Source organism: Homalodisca vitripennis, chromosome 4, assembly GCF_021130785.1.
Source record: "Homalodisca vitripennis isolate AUS2020 chromosome 4, UT_GWSS_2.1, whole genome shotgun sequence".
In the NCBI taxonomy this organism is placed as follows: domain Eukaryota; kingdom Metazoa; phylum Arthropoda; class Insecta; order Hemiptera; family Cicadellidae; genus Homalodisca; species Homalodisca vitripennis.
The window spans coordinates 22,705,705-22,724,054 of NC_060210.1; the positions used below are offsets into that span (position 1 = coordinate 22,705,705).

At 34.6% G+C, this 18,350-nt stretch overlaps 1 protein-coding gene across 1 annotated transcript in view; it reads left to right on the top strand.

The window, feature by feature from the left end:
• LOC124359030 (headcase protein) overlaps nucleotides 1-18,350 on the top strand; it is a 146,402-nt gene that overhangs the window by 82,475 nt on the left and 45,577 nt on the right. The window contains exon 2 of the mRNA XM_046811378.1: nucleotides 2,725-2,824. Coding sequence (XP_046667334.1) covers nucleotides 2,725-2,824 — 100 coding nt within the window. The remainder of the gene's footprint in view (nucleotides 1-2,724; nucleotides 2,825-18,350) is intronic.

Here is an 18,350-nt window from a genome sequence, read left to right on the forward strand (position 1 = left end):
TATCAAACAAAAATAAACAAAATGGTTTAGTTGCCTGTCTCACTATATCTACGTTATATGTGTGTATATACTGTTGCAAAATGACACGAATAATACTATATCAATTTCATTTAACCACTTTTAATAAAATATCAAACAAAACGAAACAAAATGGTTTAGTTGCCTGTCTCATGATATATACGTTATATGTGTGTATATACTGTTGCAAAATGACACGAATAATACTATATCAATTTCATTTAACCACTTTTAATAAAATATCAAACAAAACGAAACAAAATGGTTTGTTGCCTAACAAGTTTGTTACAATCCTCTCCTGCTAATTTAGTTTTTTGTTACAAATTTTAAAAAGAAAACGAATCGAATTTTCTGACCAGGTTGTCTGGGTGGATCCATTGACTCACACAGAAACTAAGCAGGGTACCTAAAAAAATCCTTCATTTCCCTGTACGAAGTTAGTCGTTGAACGACACCCATCATGTAATCCTGACTCAGTCCACAGGTTCGTGGACACCAAATTCAGTGGACCGGATCGTTCGTGCGGATAACTCCACTCGAATCATCAGACCGTGTGCGATGTGTAATGCGTATGATTGATAGTGTACACGACCACAGACGTGTACGTAGAGAGGCGGCCAGAAACAGTGTTTGCACACGCCGCCGGCACGGAATGATCGGATTGAACAAGTCATCAAACCGGTGAATGTGCGGTCGTCCGTGTAACGTCAAGCTGAGGGCAACTGCGACTCTCTGATTATCATTCGGTGTCTGGCGATATTGTAGTGTGGCGTTGGCTTACCGGTCGGTATGCTCTTACACGTCATGTTTGTGAACAACACTCGGCTACGCGTTAGCGAGTCTTATCACTTAGAGTAGAGCAATATCTGTTGAGAAAACAAATTGAGCTGGAGTGTTCAAATCGTGCAGGAACCTTTTCTTGCACTTAGCAATGTCGAGTTTAATCATGGTTTTTACCCGCCCGTGGGATTTGGCTGAGCGTTATCAAAAATATTACTCAGGAGAATCGGTAACAAAGTGAGCTTTAGCCTTGGAATATGGAGGAAACTTCGTCCCTACACCTATACCGGGATATTTGATAAATCAAAACCCATGAAAATTGTGACTGACATAAATAGAAAGGCTAATCTATAAGGCTTTTTTATAAATACAAGTAAAAAGGCAAGACAAAAAGGCGTATCTCAATTTGTGCTGCTTTCCACGAGAGCCAAATTTTGTGATTTCATCCAATTTAATGAAGTTGTCATTTATCAATTATGTGCAATATACGGATATTCTTTTACATTTATCCTTTTTTTATTTAACCTATCGTCCTGAAATTAATTTATTGAAGGGTAATCATACGTGTGATATGCGCCTATTTTAAATAGTACTTAATTGCTTTGGAATAAAAAAAAACGTAACTTTTAAAATCATTTGGATATAATGAGAAAGAGTAAAATTATTAGAAAGAATTTTGTACGTTAAAATAGGAACTACACTGTCTTCATTGCAGAAGCTAAATATTGAAAATATTCTTCAAGTTACGATAGTTGTAAAACTTGGAAGGACAATGCTATCTTTATGAAATATTTACTGTAGTAATAATGTAATAAAGTATAGATTGTCATTAAAAAACTAACTTCTTTGCCATTGATTATAAAATATTTAAACCTTTTTATACTTTATCGTTTCACTATTAAAAAAGTATGCGCTCTCCAAAAAGAAACTAAAAAGAGTTGGTATGCGTATTAAGTTGTGCTTAAAATGAGGCATTCCCCTTAAAATGAGGGCGTCAAAGTGTAAGAGGCTTGATATCACTCTTATGGGGAAACCTCAACGTTGTTGCTATGCAACCTGTCACATATCCAACAAAAAGTTACTAATTGCTTGTAATTTGAAGTTCATTAACTTTAAAATGTGTTTAAATTGTTACAACTGTTTTGTTGTTACCTCAATAATCTTCAACTCAACCCGAAGTAAATTGTGTATGAAGTGATATAAATATTCCTTTATACTTCCACTTTGTGATTGCTTAAATACGATTTTTGTTCATAACGCTCAAAACTAGAACAGCAGTACCGACTGAAATGGCTGCCACCAGGATGGGAGGGGAATCGGCACTTCAGGAGAACATTCACTTTTGTGTAGGGACGTGCCAACACAGCAGTCAGAGACTGTGACTACACAGTGTCACAGTGCTGACTGTGTTGTTGTAGGTCGCGCGGCACAGTCACGGGCCTCGCTGATAACAGTGATAAGGTGACAACTATGCACACACGTAGCTCCGTGACCGATAACGAGCTGAGGGCTGGCCCGGCTGTCGATAACGTAGTTCAGTACAGAGTACAGAGAAGTTTGAACTGTTTCAAAATTGCGTGATATTTAGGACAAATTTCAACTAATTTGCTAACTGTTGAGATAAGAGCTGGCTACAGTAGAATGACCTTGAGTTTTTTTACCACAAGAAGTGTTAAACCTTTTCCTAAAGAAATGTTAGGGGTCATTCGGTCCCAAACTTGTTGTACTTCATCGTTTAAATATTAAAAATGTATACACTTCACAAACAACTAAAAAGCGTTAGGATGCTACATTGTGCACTTCAATTGATCTTTACTTAGCCTGCGTAGAATACCTAAAGCATTATTCTATAAAGGTTACTGTTTACCGAAATTTTTTTTTTAAGATTGCTTGAGCTTAATTGATTTGTTTTTGTTTCTGTTGCAGACACAGTTCTATGAACGGTAACGGAATATTTTCCAGAAGACAAGACTTCAGCTCTTTCAACTCACTGCCTCGCCATAAGCTCAATTCCTACCATATCAAGGTAAGTGAGTTTTCGAATCTGGTTACGCTGTATATTAGATCTCCTCGGGTTTATACAATTGCGAACCTTCTAACCCTAAGGAGAAGTATAAAATAATGTACATGTACAAACAAATGCAGTTTTCGTAATTATTCGACCTACGATCGCATACGCCACTGTTTGAGGGATACACATTTATGGGTTGTAAATACTCATCGCCGCTACTAACATGTTTGATAAAATTAATTAGAACATTAAACTTTCGTCTTTTGTTAGAGTTACCTCCCTCCCTTCTATCAAAAATAGCGTGAAGGAGAAGGAAAGGAATTTAAACAACTTAAGGTTACTGACAAATTTCAAGACGGAAATAGTCAAATTTGAAATCCTGTCACGAGGAGTTTTCTCGCAGCTTACGAAACGTATTCTTTCTACGGCTGCTACGTGACTTACTTTCTTTGCATTCAGTTATAAATCATATAACTTAACTTGATTAACTTTCTACCTTGTTATTATTAAAATGTATTCTTATAAAGGTTGATATTTTCGTGTAAAGAGGGGAACAAAAATATTAAATATCTAATTGTAACAAATAACCTATTTTATTAAAACGAGATAGCAGTAAATGAATCTATGGTTCATCAAAGGAAAAACTCATCCAAAAAGGATAAAATCCACAAGTATTAAGTGACGTATTTCACATTTATACACGTTACCCTCGTTATTTCGACTAAGTGGGCTGATCACTTTATTTATAAACTGTATTTAAGTGACGTATTTCACATTTGTACACGTTACCCTCGTTATTTCGACTAAGTGGGCTGATCACTTTATTTATAAACTGTATTTAAATGACGTATTTCACAGTAATACACGTTACCCTCGTTATTTCGACTAAGTGGGCTGATCACTTTATTTATAAACTGTATTTAAGTGACGTATTTCACAGTAATACACGTTACCCTCGTTATTTCGACTAAGTGGGCTGATCACTTTATTTATAAACTGTAATGAATTATATGCAAGCTGCCAGCACCAATTGCATTTGCAATCGGCAATCCAAGCCGCCTGTTGTTGAAGATCTCGAGCGAAGATGGCACCCAATACCGGAATAGCTGCCAACATCTTATCATGCTATAGCCCAAGGTTATCTGCTCAAGTCAACCTGAACGCCTTACTGCCAGTTTATTATGGAACCGAGATAAGGCTCACGTGGCAACAGCAAAGCACCGAGTTGAAACGTAGTTCTTTGTGGTTTTCGATTGAACATTAAACACCTTGTTTGTAGGTACACCACAAAACTTCGACAAAAATGGACTTGCACTTACACAATTATTACACAATTCAGACGGAGTTGAATAACTTAGAAATTCTAATGTGATTTGAATTACCAAACCTATATAAAATTAAGTATCCTTTAATTGGTGGAGTTAATTTAATTTACTAGAATTTGTGAAGGAGCGCGTTTAAGGTCTATGCAGTTTGCAAATTTAAAGATACAAGAAATAATTTAAAACAACTGAAAATTACGTGAGTGGATCCTCCACAAACCCAACTTACTATATTTGAGTGTTGACGAAAAAACCATTTCTTGATTCAGAGAGCGGATCTACACTTGATTTGAAGAATATATGTTGACATATGCAGGTTTTAGGACGTCGACGCATGTACATATGTATAAGTCGACCGGTCATCTAACAACCGGAAGTCTTCAACATTGATTTTCAGAAGATGATCACAATTTCAAACTGACACAACCAAAATATCGTAAATCTTATCTGAAAATTCAGAGAACGATAGACCAGAAGTGATATTTTCTCAGCTTTCCTTGTAATTCTTGTAAATGAAAAAAGTCTATTTAGAAAGTTCAAGCATTCAAGGATATGGGATATGAATTTATTATGAAATTATGAGTAGACATTGGGTCTTGCTTTTAGCAAAAAGATTTACTACGAGTATTAGTTTACTTCTGTAAACGTTGAATTAAGATGTATAATCCTACTAGCACTTCCTCGCAACTTCGCACGCAATTTCATAGGTTTTGTATCAGTATGAGCACTTCTGGTTCTCGTAAATTATATTTCCAATCCAATATTGATTTTGTCTTCTTGTCACGATCAAGAAAATACGAGTACATAAAAAAGTGTATATATATTCATTAATATATATAGTGTATATATATTCATTAATTATTAATATAATGTTTATTGCGTATTCCTTTTTATTTTGCCTCTTTTACTTTATGGGGAATAGAAATCCTGCGACAAATAGAATGAATCAAAATTAAATGCAAAATCAAAGCTACTTAAATGATTGTTATATTGTTCTAAGTATACACTATTCCGTATTCAAAGTTCTGTATTTTGCAGTAAACTAAAAAATACTTCCCGTTTTTTGAAGACGGAGAAACTTTTAATTCGTTTACACGTATTAATGAAGAATGAAGTTAATATATATATTTAATTCGAACTTTGACAGTAGTAAATGACCGTCATTTATCTTCTAGAATAAAAACTATTCTTTAAACATCGTTGGAATTAAATTTTGTTTTACTTTATTCTTTATTAAAAATGTAAATGTTTTAAACTAAGACAAAAGAATTTACAATCAATCAGAAACCGTCTGGTTGACACTCTGTACAGATTTGGCGGAGTAAGAGGGGGGGGGGGGTAACTTGTATCAGCGTAGAAATAATAACGTTCCGCCTATGCTCGCAGGTCGGGGAAGCAAATGAAGAGTCGGAGTTTATTTCTAAATCAACGACGAGCAATCCTACACTGTATCGTTTGGCGCTCTCCTTCACGTCTTTCCCTGTCGTTAATCCCAGTCGATTTCCGAACTCCAAATTGAGGTTGTAACTTCCCCTTGTGAGTGTGAGTGCGAGGAGGCGAGGGGCGGTGAGGGGGGGGGGGCAACACCACCAACGTCGTAAAGTCTGCAGGAGCCACAGCTGCCCACGTCATATTTATACCCCAATTACTGTAATTGTTTATGTTTAACAAGGCCCTCAGAAGTCGAAACAATTATCGTTATTAAGCCCATTCCCCGGCCCTCCACATTTAATATCTCCACGTTAGTGCCTCATCTTTATTGTTCATAAAACCGCGCTTTGTTTTTCTTCCGTCCGACATTATTGTATTTTCAGTGAGTTTTTTAATTTTCCTCGACTTTATTAACCCAGTTTCTTTGGTCGTACCGTACCGAATTAATACACACGAGGGAAAATTTGTAAGTGGTACCCACTGTCTAGTCTCTGTACAAACGATATTTGCTTATACGACTATTAAACATACATAACACCCTTACTGACAAACACACCTAAACCTGATTAGTCTCTCTTTGTTAAGACTTTAACGCGAAACATTTAATTCTTTTTTTATGAGTTCATAAAAATTTGTTAATTTTCAGTATTATCCATATCACTTTTAAACGTTTTTAACCTTTATTAGAGGTTAATAGAACTGAATACATGCCTTCGTAGATTTTTAATTAATTAATTTAATTTCAACATTCGTTTAATTAAAAGCGCCTCGTAATTATATAAATATACGAGGAGACCCTAGAGAAATTACCGCTGTGGAGAAAAGGGATAACCAGTTCACCAAATGTGCAGACTAAAAGGTCTTGCTCAAGACTTTTTATACAAGGTAGAAGTACGGCACACTACCTCAAACGTACCAGACTTCGCTGAGGTCGCTTTCAAAAATTTCAAATCCATTGCCCATTTCATTCGTGAGATGTCCTGTGGACGGATGGGCAACAGCCAATCATATTTCGATATAGTGCGGACAGACGGACATAAATGAAATGTTTCCAACTCCTCGAGTGATGTGCTTTGTGGACGCAGTCAATTAAAAAGTGATAAAGTACGATCGGCTCAAGGTTAAAACCATCAAATTTGTGTAATAGAAAATTCATCGTAATTTTTACAACACAAAGTAAATTGTTGCAAAATAAGATACAACGTGTTTTTACCGTATAAAAGAATCATTTAATTTTATTCACACAGCTTTGTTTGTTGACGAAATTATGTATCCGTTTGTTCGGAATAAAACTTTTATTGGCCCACGACGTATAATTACGTCATACGCGGCGAAGAAAGAATGTTCTTGAACAGAGTGTTGTGTTCTGTTGAAACCAGATGGACTACACGGTTGAGAGGTTCCATGTTAGACTAATGGCTTGGGCGCATATCTCCTACAAAGAATCTAAATTAGCGCCTTTGTTGTTGTCAGGTACAGGTAAATAGAGAGACAGACATTAGTGGTGGAGTGATAATATGTCTCTACTGGAGTTGTTTCAATTTATCAGTGGCGGTTCGATTGTTGTTGTGAGGTACAGGTAAATAGAGTGACAGTTGTTTCAATTTATCAGTGGCGGTTCGATTGTTGTTGTGAGGTACAGGCAGATAGAGAGACAGTCGTTACTGGAGGAGGGATGATGTGTCTCTTATGGAGTTGTTTCAATTTATCAGTGGCGATTCGATTGTTGTTGTGAGGTACAGGCAGATAGAGAGACAGTCGTTACTGGAGGAGGGATGATGTGTCTCTTATGGAGTTGTTTCAATTTATCAGTGGCGGTTCGATTGTTGTTGTGAGGTACAGGCAGATAGAGAGACAGTCGTTACTGGAGGAGGGATGATGTGTCTCTTATGGAGTTGTTTCAATTTATCAGTGGCGATTCGATTGTTGTTGTGAGGTACAGGCAGATAGAGAGACAGTCGTTACTGGAGGAGGGATGATGTGTCTCTTATGGAGTTGTTTCAATTTATCAGTGGCGGTTCGATTGTTGTTGTGAGGTACAGGCAGATAGAGAGACAGTCGTTACTGGAGGAGGGATAATGTCTCTTCTGGAGTTGTTTCAATTTATCAGTGGCGGTTCGATTGTTGTTGTGAGGTACAGGCAAATAGAGAGACAGTCGTTACTGGAGGAGGGATAATGTCTCTTCTGGAGTTGTTTCAATTTATCAGTGTTGGTTCGTTTGTTGTAGTGAGGTACAGGTAAATAGAGAGACACTTATTACTAAAAGAGGTATAATATGTCTTTACTTACTTGTAAAAACGTTACTTACAAACAAATCTCTAAGTATCTAATTTTAAAAAGTTGTGTTAATACCTCGTACGTTAAAAACTAAACTAATATATAGATATGAACAGTAAAGGAGAAAACAGTTTGAACAATTAATAATCATTGTTGTGTTTGGTTGAGTTTAAGTTATGCAAACCTTAAAACGTTTCACGTTGGCAAACATTTTTACAATTCGTTTGCTTTTACAATTTTGAACGAACAACCGTCACTATACCATTTTATTAAATTAAATTTTTGGTATCTGGAAAAAATTATGGCCATTAAAAAAATGCAAACTAAGTAGTATATCAAGTTGTATTTACCAAGTTTAGCAAAGCTAACTAGAAAATATATCACAAATGGAGCTCTTTTTAAATATTTAAAATTTTATTTGTTTGAAATGGAATCTTTTCTAGACTTGTACGCTATTTTTTACCACTGAGTACATAAACATATTCAGAATGTTAACAAATAATGAATATTGAATGACCGTAATTAAATTAGACCATACTGTCTCGCCAGTATTAAATTAGACTTAGTCTGCCCTTCTGTTCCAAATATAACGTATTGGCATGGTCATGAACCATCAAAGTCAATGTCATGGCCCATACGAAGCGTGACTTAATATAAATAAATTGTTTGCGTGTGTGTGAGTTTTTATTGTGTTTGCGTGTGTTTGATTTTTTATTGTGTTTGCGTGTTCGATGTTCCTACATCCAACGAACGTTTGCAACCAATATTTACGTTCGTCCAGAATTAAGAGTTGTAAGGAGAAGGAGTAATTTATTACTAGCTGTATTTTCGGAGTTTTGTATCATAAGTAAATACAATCAAATATTTTTTAATTTTTTCAACAGGAAAATAAAAATATACCTTCCTTAAACTTTTTATATTTGAAGTACTTTCTTTATTTTGGCTTTTTAACATAACAGGGTGATTTTATTCGGGAAAACTTTATTGTAAACTATTAAATTTAAAATATCATATAGTTTAAAAACACAAAGTTTCCTTGAACTTTTTATATTTTAAGTACTTTCTTTATTTTGGCTTTTTATCATAACAGGGTGATTTTATTCGGGAAAACTTTATTGTAACCTATTAAATTTAAAATATCATATAGTTTAAAAACACAAAGTTTCCTTGAACTTTTTATATTTTAAGTACTTTCTTTATTTTGGCTTTTTATCACAATAGGGTGATTTTATTCGGGAAAACTTTATTGTAACCTATTAAATTTAAAATATCATATAGTTTAAAAACACAAAGTTTCCTTGAACTTTTTATATTTTAAGTACTTTCTTTATTTTGCCCTTTTATCATAACGGGAGGATTTGATTTGGGGGCATTTTATTGAAACCTACTAAGTTATAAGAAATATCGTATTATTTACAAAGACAAACGTTCCTTAGACTTTTTATACTTGAAGCCTACTTTCGATATTTTGGCTTTTTATCATAACGGGAGGATTTGATTTGGGGGCATTTTATTGAAACCTATCAAAACAAATAAAAATCATTATTTACATACGCAAGTGGAAGTTGAGTTTGGAATGTCATATTATGGGTCATATAGTATAAAATCATATACTATATCTTACTGTGCTAAACCGAATCTTGGAAATTGAATCACATTTTTACCACAAGCAAAAACGTAATGTCATGTTATAATGTAAGAAATAATTCCTTTCCCAAAACTCATAATAAAAAATTATGAATTTTCGGAAATTGACCGTCTCGTAACGTTTGTCAGAGGGGTGTAAGTTTAAAACTGTGTGTCCTAAGCTAAGCTTAGTCACCTTCATCTCTATATTAATCTTTTACTTCTTGGAGAAAAACCAAAATCATATACTTAAAATAGATTTCCAAGTAATATTTTCTGAAGCTTTTTATTAAAAAAAAAGAGGTAACTTTATTTCCACTCCGTTTAAAAATATTCTAGTTACAGTTGAGGTGCATAGGGAAACGAAACGAAAAGAAGCAATTTCCCAATCCAGCCACGGTGTTGGCAATCAAATAATTGCTAACCAACGTGCTATCACTTTGGGTCACATCGGATATCCCGGGTTTCACGCGTATCTTGCTATCAAAGGTTCCGGCCCTGAATTAGAGGAACTGAATGAGGCGCTCAGTGTAAATGTTACTGATCACTTCTATCGCGTCGTCCTGACAGGTCGCCCTACACAGACTGTGCTATTGTAAAATATTCGTATACTCGCATGTCTCATATAAAATTATTCTCTTGATTATTTAAAGTATTTCTAAATTCACTTGAATTTTGATTTCATATTTTTAAAATGCACTCAAAATTAAATACAGTATAATAGAATAACGAATATTTCGAAGGAGAACCGTGATCACGTAAAATATTTCAAAAATATACTAGTAATGAAATACAATATTTTTAAAATAGACTTGGGGCCCTGTCTTTCAAATAGTCTACCACGGAGATATTAATGTGCGTATATCCTTATCCTAAATAATATTATAAATGTGAAAGTGTCTTTGTCGGTTTTGCTTTCACGCGTAAACTATTCAATTTAGTGAACTGAAATTTTACTTATGCATTATTAGGGTCTCGGGGCTGAATATAGGCGTACTCTTACTTCGAAAATCTCTCCGGACTACGCCCAATAGGTCTTTAAAGCAGCAACAATCCAATCTTGGTCTCTAAAGTTGTATAATATGAATTAAAAGATCCGGTCAAATGTGATCAACTGTTCTGTGCAAACATTGTTTATTATTTTCAATAATTTGTCTACATTTAAAGAGAGTACATTCTTAAGGAATATTTTTTTCACGCTATTCTAGATTTCAGAGAGTAGACAAGGCTTACACTAATATTAGTAATGAATGTCATAATTGGTTATTAATACAAATTTAAGGTATTCTACGTTTAACACTCTTTTAGTGCTCTTTTCTTTGGACGAGTTTGAAGCGCCTAATTTTTCTAACGGAATCCGCAAAAACAATCTTCAACCGCCTTCAGTTATTCGCTGCAATATACGTACAATTCCGAACTCAAGAAACGGTATTGTTCAACATTCCGTTTTGATTTTGTCTGCACGCTGAAATAAATTTTGAACTGTTGCCAAATTTATATTCATTTTCTTGTGAATTACCTGCATAGTATAATAGGAGTAAATGAGGTGGAGTTGTATCTGAGGAGGAACATGAGCAGTAAAAATCTTGGTCAGTATAAGCGGCCAGATGGTAATGGCTCATATGCCTGTATTAAGAGTACATTAAAACTCTTCTCGAGCGTCAAGCCCCACCATTCTTTCGCTCTATGTTAGTTAATATTGCTCAGCCTTTTCAAATCTTCCAAACGATGCCACCGTTCGACAAGTCTGAAAAATTTCCCTTTTCCACCTACGCACTAGTTGGGTATTATGGAATACTTATTCGAAAAAGAATTGATTTATCCAAGCAAAAGGTTCACTATGCCTATGTGTGGTTATTTAATATTGCTACTACCATCGGCCACTTTAGATTTTATCTATGGATTGTTTGATTGTAACCCAAACACTCTTGGTAAGAGTTAAAAATCAGGTGTTAAATTGCTTTGCGTTTATTCTCATAATAACAATGTTAAACCTTATGCCTTAATTTTTGGTAGTAGAGTTATGGGAGATGTCTCATTTTAAAGATGTAATTAATACATATACAAAGGCTTTTTATTTTTTATTGCTTTTTTATTAGTCAGAAAAAATTTCTTTGTAGTAGGCTACTTCGTTGTTTTAATATACAAAACGTATAACAAAAGAGAGCACTATTTGAGTATTTAAACGATGAAGTATAAACAGTTTGAAATTTGTTTTCTGAATCTCGTAAAACTAAAAAAAATGCTATTGGATACGAATGGAATTAATACATCTTTAAAATAAGATATCTCCCTTAACGCTACAATCAAAAATAAGGGCGTGGAGGTTTAACATTGTTCTAAAGGGTAAAATGCCCTTAACCACCGAAATATACCTAATATGCCTCGATCCTGAACTTTTCCAAAAAGGGTGATGTATTACCTTTAATCAAGAAGTGCTCTTATGTATTGGCCGTGTTTGTGTGGTCTACAATCCCAATCCCCGCGACCCAGCAGGCACAGCATATATATTGCCATATCAGTGTCGGTGTGTGATCATGTGTATGATGGTTCACACAATGGGCACAGATACAAAGCTGTCTGTCCGCCTGCCTGTATCCACTAGACTGTGAATTTCAATAGGCCTAAAAGTATTCATCTGTTATTGCCTTTGATACAAATATTCGACGCGATCTCGCAACACGTTTATTGGATTTAAAGCCTCTTCATTTGTTTTGCACCAAATTTAATTTTCGTTTTTATCGCTACCCTGTTTTTATCCGACGCACGTGTTTAATTGATTGGAGGTAACTGCGTATTATCCTTTCAACGCGTTGTACAGCATCCTTATTCGGCAGGAAGTTTACGCCTCAAACTTCAGTTTGTTTCTAAAACTAAGTAGCACCAGTTACATTACATCCAATAAATCAATAACATCCAATCTTAGATAATGCTCGCAAAAAAAAAGAAAATTTACAGCACAAGGTCTACTTACAGTAAAATTTAGACGTTCTAGTTTTGCTTACGAGACGTTATATATTGTCGATTAGTTATTTCAATGTTGGAACCACTTTTGACCCCATGGCTGCTAAAAATATATATCTTATAAATGCATACTCATATTTTTATGGAAACCAGACCTTTTGTTTCTCCTCCTATATAGTTAACAAATTTTAATTTTACTTAGAACAACTCAATTAATTAACTTTAGCGAAGACTTTACTCCAAATTGTTAGAAGTTCACATAATAATAGACAGTATTTGTATTTGATTATAACTGTATACATTTCGTATTATGATTAATCATCTGTCGTAGGGTAAATCCATTATTTATCGGGTGTTAAAGCAATTAATTTAAATAATTAAATAATAATTAGTTTGTAGAATGTATTTCACTTGTAGCCTACATGCTGAATTTTATGAAAATCATCAGACCGTTTCTTTAATCTCTTTTATGTTAAACAATCATTTTACTCAATTTTTTTCAAACTTAGAATAAACATTTGTAGAGTGGAATTATCACTTCCAGTACCTTTTGAAATATAAAGGTTGACAAATATTTTCATAAAAGTAGTTTAAAATGTTTTGGGGTTTTCCAGATGAAAAAACATTTTCTAAAATTCTAAAAATATAAATTGGAACAATTCGGGCTTCTACAACAGGTTTCCCTATACCATGGTAAATTATATAAACAGAACTGTAGCATTTCATCCTATCGCGAGCGGTATTATATATCTGTGGGTAAACAATACAGTATTAAAATCGATAGTGTTGCAGTATTGCCTTTAATGCGAATCATAACAAGTGTTTAATTTCGTCATCTCGCCGCGACGCGCCGCGACGCCTGAAAGTTTGGTGGTAGAAAGTTTCAGACGTCTCGGCGCGCCCTGTCTCTACCCCACTTCGACGCCAATCAGTTTTTAATTACTCTCTTGTAGTGTATGGAAGGGTTGCCGAAACTTGTTTAATTCCCTGTTACAACTTGTCATTGTTCTGCGGTAAGTGGAACGGTTTTGAGCCCAAGTTTTCTTAAGGTAATTAAATTTCTGGCTAAATAATAATACTTAAGTAAGGCTATCTAAAATTCTAGGAAACACTTTTTTAAGAAAGCAAATATCGTGTATACTGCTTCGTGTTAAATGGATATCTCATTTTTACACTTAATAACTAGTACAACAAATAATTTTAATTTTTCGATGCTACCGTTATCAACAAAATAAAAACTCCATTAATTTATTATTAATAATGTATATGTAACAGCTAAAGTATTAATATTGTATCCAGTTATTATACAGGGTGTCCAAAAAGTCCCGGGTCAGTTAAATATTTTTCAAAATATTTAAAATAGAGCTACACAACCTTACACAAAGTTACTGGACATAAAAATCTATTTGTTCACATATTCAGTAATCCGCTACTTCCTCAGGGGGGCGGCCCGCTAGGAGTCAGAAGAAAATCTTAAATGTAAGCATAGGTTGATATGCATATCAAATAAAAGGTCTTTATTAGTAGAGTACAGAGCCGCAAACCCGACCCCAAACGGATAACCGAGTCGAAAATTACAGCCGTTCAAAGATGGCTTGAGTTTGCAACTTAGGTTAATGTAAAAATAAACTGAGCTTTTTGATTTTAACCTTACTAACCCAAAACTGTTTACAATTAATTTTTGTTGTAGAATAATAAGTTTCGTTATTTCTGAGAGGGATCGGAGTTTTGGGTTAGTAAGGTTAAAATCAAAAAGCTCAGTTTATTTTTTACATTAACCTAAGTTGCAAACTCAAGCCATCTTTGAACGGCTGTCATTTTTGACTCGGTTATCCGTTTGAGGTCGGGTTTGCGGCTCTGTACTCTACTAATAAAGACCTTTTATTTGATATGCATATCAACCTATGCTTACATTTAAGATTTTCTTCTGACTCCTGGCGGGCCGCCCCCCTGAAGAAGTAGCGGATCACTGAATATGTGATAAAATAGATTTTTATGTCCAGTAACTTTGTGTAAGGTTTTGTATCTCTATTTTAAATATTTAAAAAAATATTTAACCGACCCGGGACTTTTTTGGACCCAAACTCTAGCCATCTTTGAACGGCTGCCATTTTTGACTCGGTTATCCGTTTGAGGTCGGGTTTGCGGCTCTGTACTCTACTAATAAAGACCTTTTATTTGATATGCATATCAACCTATGCTTACATTTAAGATTTTCTTCTGACTCCTAGCGGGCCGCCCCCCTGAGGAAGTAGCGGATCACTGAATATGTGATAAAATAGATTTTTATGTCCAGTAACTTTGTGTAAGGTTTTGTAGCTCTATTTTAAATATTTTGAAAAATATTTAACCGACCCGGGACTTTTTGGACACCCTGTATATAATGGATAGTGATTGTTGTCAAAGTGTTCATCACATGCATTACTTATTACTTTATTCAACAACTAGATTGGTTAGGTTAGGTTAGGTAAAGTTATGTTAGGCTAGGCTAGGCTAGGTTAGGTTAGGTTAAGTTAAGTTGGGGTTAAGATAGGTTAGGTCAGGCTACTTCACAAGGACGTTATGTCACGTGACTTCCTCCACCATCCGGATATTATTACTCTGACCAACTTTAGTTAGCTATTCTTCATAACATCATATGAAAGTGATTATTTTCCTAGGGCTATTATTAATTTCATAAATCGCGTTAGCTAATGTGTAAAAATACTGGTTAAGTTCATTAATTTATCTCTAAGACTAGTTAATTTGGTAATATGCATAATAACCAGACCAGGCCCGTGCGCATGGGGGGGGTTTTGGGGGTTCAAACCCCCCCCCCCCTTGAAGATTGGGATATATCATATTGTTTCCATATATCGGTTTAATTGTGCTCTATTGCGCCGTCAGTTTACGCGCATGCGCGCGCAAATATTTCCAATCGTTTGATTGCGCGCGCTTTCCGCCTGATTTGTGTTATATACTGTTTAAAAATTGGAGCTCCGACGCGCTACACAATTGGTCGCGCAGGACCAAAAACGGAGCGCGCATGCGCGGACCAGAGCGATAGAGCGACGGAGCGTGCAGGGCTCAGTCCTCCTGCAGCCACGAATAGGTGTGAATATTTTGTGTATTAATTTTTAATCTATTACGTATTTAAGTTTCTTCTTTTTTATGTCATAAAATAAGTATAGAACCCCCCCCCCCTAAATAAAATTCTGCGCACGGCCCTGAACCAGACATTATACAAAATGACTGATTACTCACTATGACCTTAACATACTACACGTTTTTTAATCATTACAGAAGTTGAATGTTTCTTACTAGTCTTTCTTGTATCAATATATATATTTTTTAAATATTGCTATTTGACTATCAGTAAAGCATTAAAAAAACTGCAGATTATGTTGAATAGTTGTAATTTTGTTTCTAAAAAATTAAATTAAATTACCTTAGAAAACATCAGCATGAAAAAATACGGTTAATACACTGTGGAAAATATATATATATATATATATATATATATATATATATATATTGATAAATAAATATATATATTAAGAAAAAAACCCCCAATATAATTTCCCTTCTTGTCAGATGGCAATCCGTTCACAATTTTATGCTCGTATAAGAAACTAGTTATACTTTATTGAATTCGCTGCGAAATTTAACAAAATATACAAAAAAAACTACGTTGGTTTCTTCAAGCAGCATGAACTTTTACTTAGATTTTTATTATTATACAAATTGACTAAAATGGGATGAAATGGGAGAATGAAATTTAATATTTTTTCCCACCTTTCGACCCACTAAATCAAATTCATCGCAAGATCCACGCATGCAGAGAAAGTTTTAATCGAAAGACTTAAATTTTAGAAAGTTTAGTTTATATTTAGTATTACAGTATTTGAGTCAAAAATTAAGCACCACTCAATATATGGGGTAGGTTTATGTTTCCTCCTCCAAGACTGTATGTTTCTAATGTACTAATAAGAAATAATAATAACAAAATAAAATTGAAAGAAAACTTATATTACATTACTACAGGTACAATGTAAGGTATGAATTAAGATTTTGCCATAGTAACTAAATATTGTGAAATGTGATCGTGTAAAGAAAGAAATTGAAGGAGATTAACCATCCGGCTTGGTAACTGGGGTAGGACCCAAACACCACCGGAAAGAATATAAAACGCGCTCATTACTTTGATTTGTAACTGGCACCGATATGAATATATTCATTAAGTAAGCAAAGCTAATTTAAATGCCAGAAATGCGGCAGTGGTTGGAAGTCTGAGCCATTCGGCGTTGAGCTATGGGCTATTAAACCCCGTCTCCGAGACACAATCCCACTTACCCCAGTTTTATTATTTCATATGTCATGTTTTTGGACGGAATGTACACATCACTGGCCTGGAAGCCTCTTAAATGACTCGAAAGCAAGCCTCTTGGCATAAACCATGACAATAAAGGCCCTCCGAATAAAATAACATGTGCTTCGTGAATGACTCTCCCCCCCCCTTCCCCACCACTCGTCGTAAACATAAAGTTCACGGTTGCTGTCGTCAGCGACTATTGCAGATTTGGCGGGAAAATCAGAATTTGGTATCATGTAATGCCACACTTTTCTGTAAACAACGAATGATGAATAACCGCTTCTCTACCTTCATGTAAAAAATTATTATTATTTCAATTTTAAAACGAGATAACGATATCTAATAATTTCGAAATACTACATGTGTTAGAAACCCATCATTAATCCAAAAAAACCCATCATAAATAAAATGTCTAACTTCGCCTCTAATAAAGACGTTTTTCATTTCATTTCATTAATCCTAACAGTCCTAGCAGGGGGGGATCGGGGGATCGGATCCTTTTTTCCAACGTGTAATATGGGTTTTTGAACACGATTTCGTACTATTGTATTCCTAAAATAGTTTCCGTGTATCTGTTACATTTTCAAAGAATTAGAAATATTTAAAAAAATAATTTAAACCCAACAGTGCTGAATAAGAGAATAACAGTATTTCGGACATTTGCAACCGTTATGGTTACAAAAAGTATACCTCAACGTTCGAGGATTGGAATCTATCCTCTTCGTCAGGTTGGGAAGGACACAGAATTAAAGAACAGAAATAAGGAAAAGAGAAAGAAAAGGGTTCAAACATACCCAAATGCTGCTTGGAATCTAGTCAAGCGTTGTCTACAGGTTTTATATGAAAAAATATGTAAATATGTAAGCTATTTACAAAATAATAATGCGCGTATTTTTATTTATCTCTTTATCTTTCATTTTATCTTTATTTATTTAACTTTTCTGTTTTTTTGTTTATTGGCGAAATTAAATTACTCTATAACTAAATCTCTGCCGAGGTGGTACTTGCAACTATTACACCCCTTTCTTAGTGAGGAGAAATATAAACATAAACGGTTGTGGCAATGTGGTTTAGTAAACTTAGCCCGAAATCAAAGATCGTGCCTCACATTTACATTTGTTAGTTAAGAGGTCAGACAACAATTCTAACTTGTCTTGGTTCTTTATCGATACCTAAGAGATGTTAGGAGTAGGACTAGAAGCCTAAGTAGACAACGTCGAATAAAATGTTGGTTGTTGAAATTCTTATTGAAATTTAATTAATTAGTTGTTTAATAATGAAACCGTATTCTTATGATAGACTTGGACATCACTCGTTTCATAAGCACAAAACTACTTTGAGGCTAAGAATAAAGAGATCTAAACAGGTTGAGGACGGTATTATAAATCATGTTTGAAGAACCGAGTATATAATAGATCACAATATATGCATAACCTTCCGACCGCCTCCTGTAGAAGATGCTTCGCTACGCTCAGCCACTTTACATTTTGACTTGTGGTTGTTGTTTGCAGGTCACATTCACTTGCAGACTTGTTTGTTGCTTACTAGTCACGTGGTCGGTTATTCTGT